The sequence below is a fragment of the Malurus melanocephalus genome, unplaced genomic scaffold, assembly GCF_030028575.1.
Source record: "Malurus melanocephalus ecotype Western Australia unplaced genomic scaffold, MMel_1.1 scaffold_328, whole genome shotgun sequence".
Taxonomy (NCBI): domain Eukaryota; kingdom Metazoa; phylum Chordata; class Aves; order Passeriformes; family Maluridae; genus Malurus; species Malurus melanocephalus.
This window is the reverse complement of record NW_026623560.1, coordinates 715821-718389: the sequence shown is the minus strand read 5'-3', so window position 1 is coordinate 718389 and position 2569 is coordinate 715821. Positions and strand designations below refer to the sequence as shown.

Genomic DNA, 2569 nt, shown 5'->3' with positions numbered 1-2569 from the left:
CCTGCGCTGATGCCGAAGGGGGTGTTTTTGATGTGGTTGCTTTGGTGGTGATCGTCGCTGACTTTCCAAAGAGGGTGTTTTCGCTGCCGCTGCTGCTGCTGCTGCTTCTCTCCGCGTTGTGTGTGTGCGCGCGTGCTTTTTTTTTGGTTGCTGCATCGACGCTGGGAAGATGCTTCTGGATGCTGGACCGCAGTATCCCGCCATAGGAGTCACTACCTTCGGATCCTCTCGCCACCACTCCACGGCCGATGTCACGGACAGAGAAGTGGGGCTGGGGATCAACCCCTTCGCCGACGGCATGGGCGCCTTCAAAATCAACCCCAGCACCCACGAGCTGGCCTCGGCCGGCCAGACCGCCTTCACCTCGCAGGCTCCCGGCTACGCGGCGGCGGCCCTGGGGCACCACCACCACCCGACCCATGTCAGCTCCTATTCCAGCGCCGCCTTCAACTCCACCCGGGACTTTCTGTTCCGCAACCGCGGCTTCGGGGAGGCGGCGGCCGCCAGCGCCCAGCACAGCCTCTTCGCCTCCGCCGCCGGCAGCTTTGCCGGACCCCACGGACACACAGATGCCGCGGGACATATACTTTTCCCGGGGCTGCACGAACAAGCCGCCAGTCACGCTTCGCCTAACGTGGTGAACGGGCAGATGCGCCTGGGCTTCTCCGGAGACATGTACGGCAGACCCGACCAATACGGCCAGGTCACCAGCCCCCGCTCCGAGCACTACGCCTCGACCCAGCTGCACGGCTACGGCCACATGAACATGAACATGGCAGCCCACCACGGGGCAGGGGCTTTCTTTCGTTACATGAGGCAGCCCATCAAACAGGAACTCATCTGTAAGTGGATTGAGCCCGAGCAATTGTCAAACCCCAAAAAGTCCTGCAACAAAACTTTCAGCACGATGCACGAGCTGGTGACTCATGTCACGGTGGAGCACGTTGGAGGACCCGAGCAGTCCAATCACATATGTTTCTGGGAAGAGTGTCCAAGAGAAGGGAAACCTTTCAAGGCCAAATATAAACTTGTAAATCACATCAGAGTCCACACAGGTGAAAAACCTTTCCCCTGCCCTTTTCCAGGCTGTGGGAAAGTGTTTGCCAGATCAGAGAATCTCAAAATACACAAAAGAACTCATACAGGTACGGTAACCTTCTCTGTCGCTTTTCTCTCTGCGAGTGGAAGCGCCGAGCGCCGGGGCCAGAGCGGGACGCGGGGCCGTGCCGGATGGGTCTGGGGCCGGCTTGGCTGAGGCTCGCATGGGGAGGAGGGGGTTTGGTCCGGGGACCACTGCTTTTTTCCGGGAGAGGCCGGCTCGGAGTTCCGCTGCAAAACGAGCTCGGTCACAGCCACGCCGGCAGCAGCAACAAAAAGAAAATGATCCCTTGCCGAGGCAGAGGGGGAGGACGGCAGGATTTGCTGCTGGGATTGTTAGGGCGGAGGGGGTGGGGTGAGAGATCGCAGCAACCTGTCCTGTTTAAATTTATAGGTTTTAATTAATTATTGTTCGGCAGTTTTGGCTGTGGCACGATGAGAAATTGTGCTAAATATTGCAGGCAGCTCATTCGTCTCCTCTCTGCAATTCAGGGCTTGGTAAATATTTAATTCCGTTGAGCGATTTTAAATAAACCGAGCCCRGCGCGTTAGTGTGTTATTGTTGTGCGGAGGGGAGGCGCCGGTATTCCTGAGAACTTTTTCCTTCGTGGGAGGTGGGAATGCAGCAGCTTCTGGCCGGGAGAGCAATCTCCCCCCTCTGCCACCCCCGAGCGCTGAAAGCCAGAGCCGCTTTCCCTAGCGCTTTTGCCGAGGGTGTGTGGAGCTGGCCTCTCGTTGAATTCCCGACCCGGATAATTTTCAATATTGCAAGAAAATACGGGGGAGGGGGCTGGGGTGGGTGGGAGAGTAAAATATTACGAGAATGAGCTATAAAATCGGAAAGCAGACGCTGAGGATCGTTTGTATATCCCACCACGCCTGCTCTCTCTCTGGGAGCGTTGTGAGGAGGCAGAGGTGCCCGGGACTGGGGTTGCAGAGCAAACGCGCCCCTCCAAAGCGAGGGGAAAGAAAAGTTATTTGGCTCCCCCGCTGTCCGAAACGGGCGCYGGGCAGGAGTCGGAGGTCCAGAAAGGACAGAGAGTAGATGCAAGGCTTTGGGATTTGAGCCTCGTTGAAGTTAGAAAGTTGCAAGTGTTTGAAATGGAGCCCTGGGCTCCGTCCGGCGGTGCGGTGACAATGAGCGATCCAGCCGGCCCTGCTTAATCAGATCCCTTTCCCCCCCAACCCCCCCCTTCCCTTTGCAATAGGTGAAAAACCATTTAAGTGTGAGTTCGAGGGCTGTGACAGGCGCTTTGCAAACAGCAGCGACCGCAAAAAGCACATGCATGTGCACACTTCCGACAAGCCCTATCTCTGCAAAATGTGCGACAAGTCCTACACGCACCCCAGCTCCCTCCGAAAGCACATGAAGGTAAATGGAGGGCGCCTGGCGTGCGGGCCTGCCCGGGCGGAGGGCGGCGGGGCCGTGTGTGCGGGCGGAGCGCGGCCCGGGGCAGCGGGGCCCCATCTC

General features: G+C 58.2%; 1 protein-coding gene across 1 annotated transcript in view; it reads left to right on the top strand.

Annotated features, from left to right (window-relative positions):
* The first annotated feature begins 47 nt into the window (after positions 1–47).
* LOC130580389 (zinc finger protein ZIC 1-like) overlaps positions 48–2569 on the top strand; it is an 11028-nt gene continuing 8506 nt past the window's right edge. Inside the window, exons 1-2 of the mRNA XM_057377849.1 lie at positions 48–1145; positions 2307–2528. Of these exons, the coding sequence (XP_057233832.1) occupies positions 170–1145; positions 2307–2528 (1198 nt within the window). The 5' untranslated portion in view covers positions 48–169. The remainder of the gene's footprint in view (positions 1146–2306; positions 2529–2569) is intronic.